This window comes from Gracilinanus agilis, unplaced genomic scaffold, assembly GCF_016433145.1.
Source record: "Gracilinanus agilis isolate LMUSP501 unplaced genomic scaffold, AgileGrace unplaced_scaffold23271, whole genome shotgun sequence".
Taxonomy (NCBI): Eukaryota; Metazoa; Chordata; class Mammalia; order Didelphimorphia; family Didelphidae; genus Gracilinanus; species Gracilinanus agilis.
The window spans coordinates 1-1,113 of NW_025354993.1; the positions used below are offsets into that span (position 1 = coordinate 1).

The following is a 1,113-nucleotide window of genomic DNA, read 5'->3' on the forward strand; positions in this document are numbered from 1 at the left end:
GCGGCCTGGCCGAGCTGGCCGCCTTCTACGTGCAGCACGGCGCCCTGGTGGACAGCGTCAACGCGCACCTGGAGACGCCGCTGGCGCTGGCCGCCTACTGGGCGCTGCGCTTCCGCGAGCAGGAGTACAGCGCGCCGCACCACCGCCTGTGCCGCCTGCTGCTGGCCGCCAAGGCGCAGGTCAACGCCCGCGACGACGACTTCAAGGCGCCGCTGCACAAGGCCGCCTGGAACTGCGACCAGGCGGCCATGCGGCTGCTGCTCGAGGCGGGCGCCGAGGCCAACCTGCTGGACGTCAACGGCTGCGCCGCCATCCAGTACGTGCTGAAGGTGACGCCGGTGCGGCCCGCCGCCCGCCCGCACCTCTGCTACCAGCTGCTGCTCAACCACGGCGCGGCGCGCATCTACCCGCCCCAGTTCCACAAGGTGAGCCGGCCCGCCCCTCCCCCTCCCGGCTGGGGGCACGTGGCCAAATGGGGGCGGGGCTTGGGCTCCGCGAGGACCAACCGCGGAGGGAAGCCAGGGGGCGGGGCAGAGGCTTGGCCGGGGGCCCCCCCTGGGTCCCAGGTTCTTCCGTAAGGTGTGGTAGACTAGAGGCAGGAAGCCCCGAGTTCAAATCCAGCCTCCGAAGCTTGCTGGGTCACCCCGGGCTGGCGCACCCTTAACTCCCGGACGGCCGCTTGTTGGGCCTCGCCTGGGCCCCCGGCACCGTCCCGGCGCACTGGAGGGGCTTCAGAAATGCCTCCTTTCGTCCTTCCACTCATGCGTGTCATCGGCGACTCCGACTAACAGGGCAGAGAAGGCTCTCTGGAGGGTCCGGCCTGGGCGCCCCATTGGGCTGCCCCCCTCTGTTGTTTGGGCACAGCCCAGAGGAGTGGCGAGTCTGCCTTCTCTGAGGGGCGAAGCGTCCCCTCCCCGGCCCTGCCCACCTGGCCTGACCTCCCTGACTCTGCCCCCCTCCCTCAGCAAAGGGAGCTGCCCACCATTTAAGAGCTGAGAACCCCCCCCCCCCAGTGCCCAGGTGGGATTTGAACCCGGGGCTTTCCAGGAAAATCCCGCCTCTGGCCTCCTCCTGGCCCCGTGGTCGAGGGTCAGTGATTAGGTTGTCCAGGCC

General features: G+C 70.1%; 1 protein-coding gene across 1 annotated transcript; it reads left to right on the forward strand.

The window, feature by feature from the left end:
- Positions 1-5: 5 nt before the first annotated feature.
- On the forward strand, positions 6-425 carry LOC123254489 (ankyrin repeat and SOCS box protein 4-like; the record flags this gene model as incomplete). The annotated part of the gene is made up of 1 exon (XM_044683500.1): positions 6-425. A coding segment is annotated over one exon (420 nt), but the record flags the coding sequence as incomplete, so codon positions are not given.
- Positions 426-1,113: the final 688 nt, after the last annotated feature.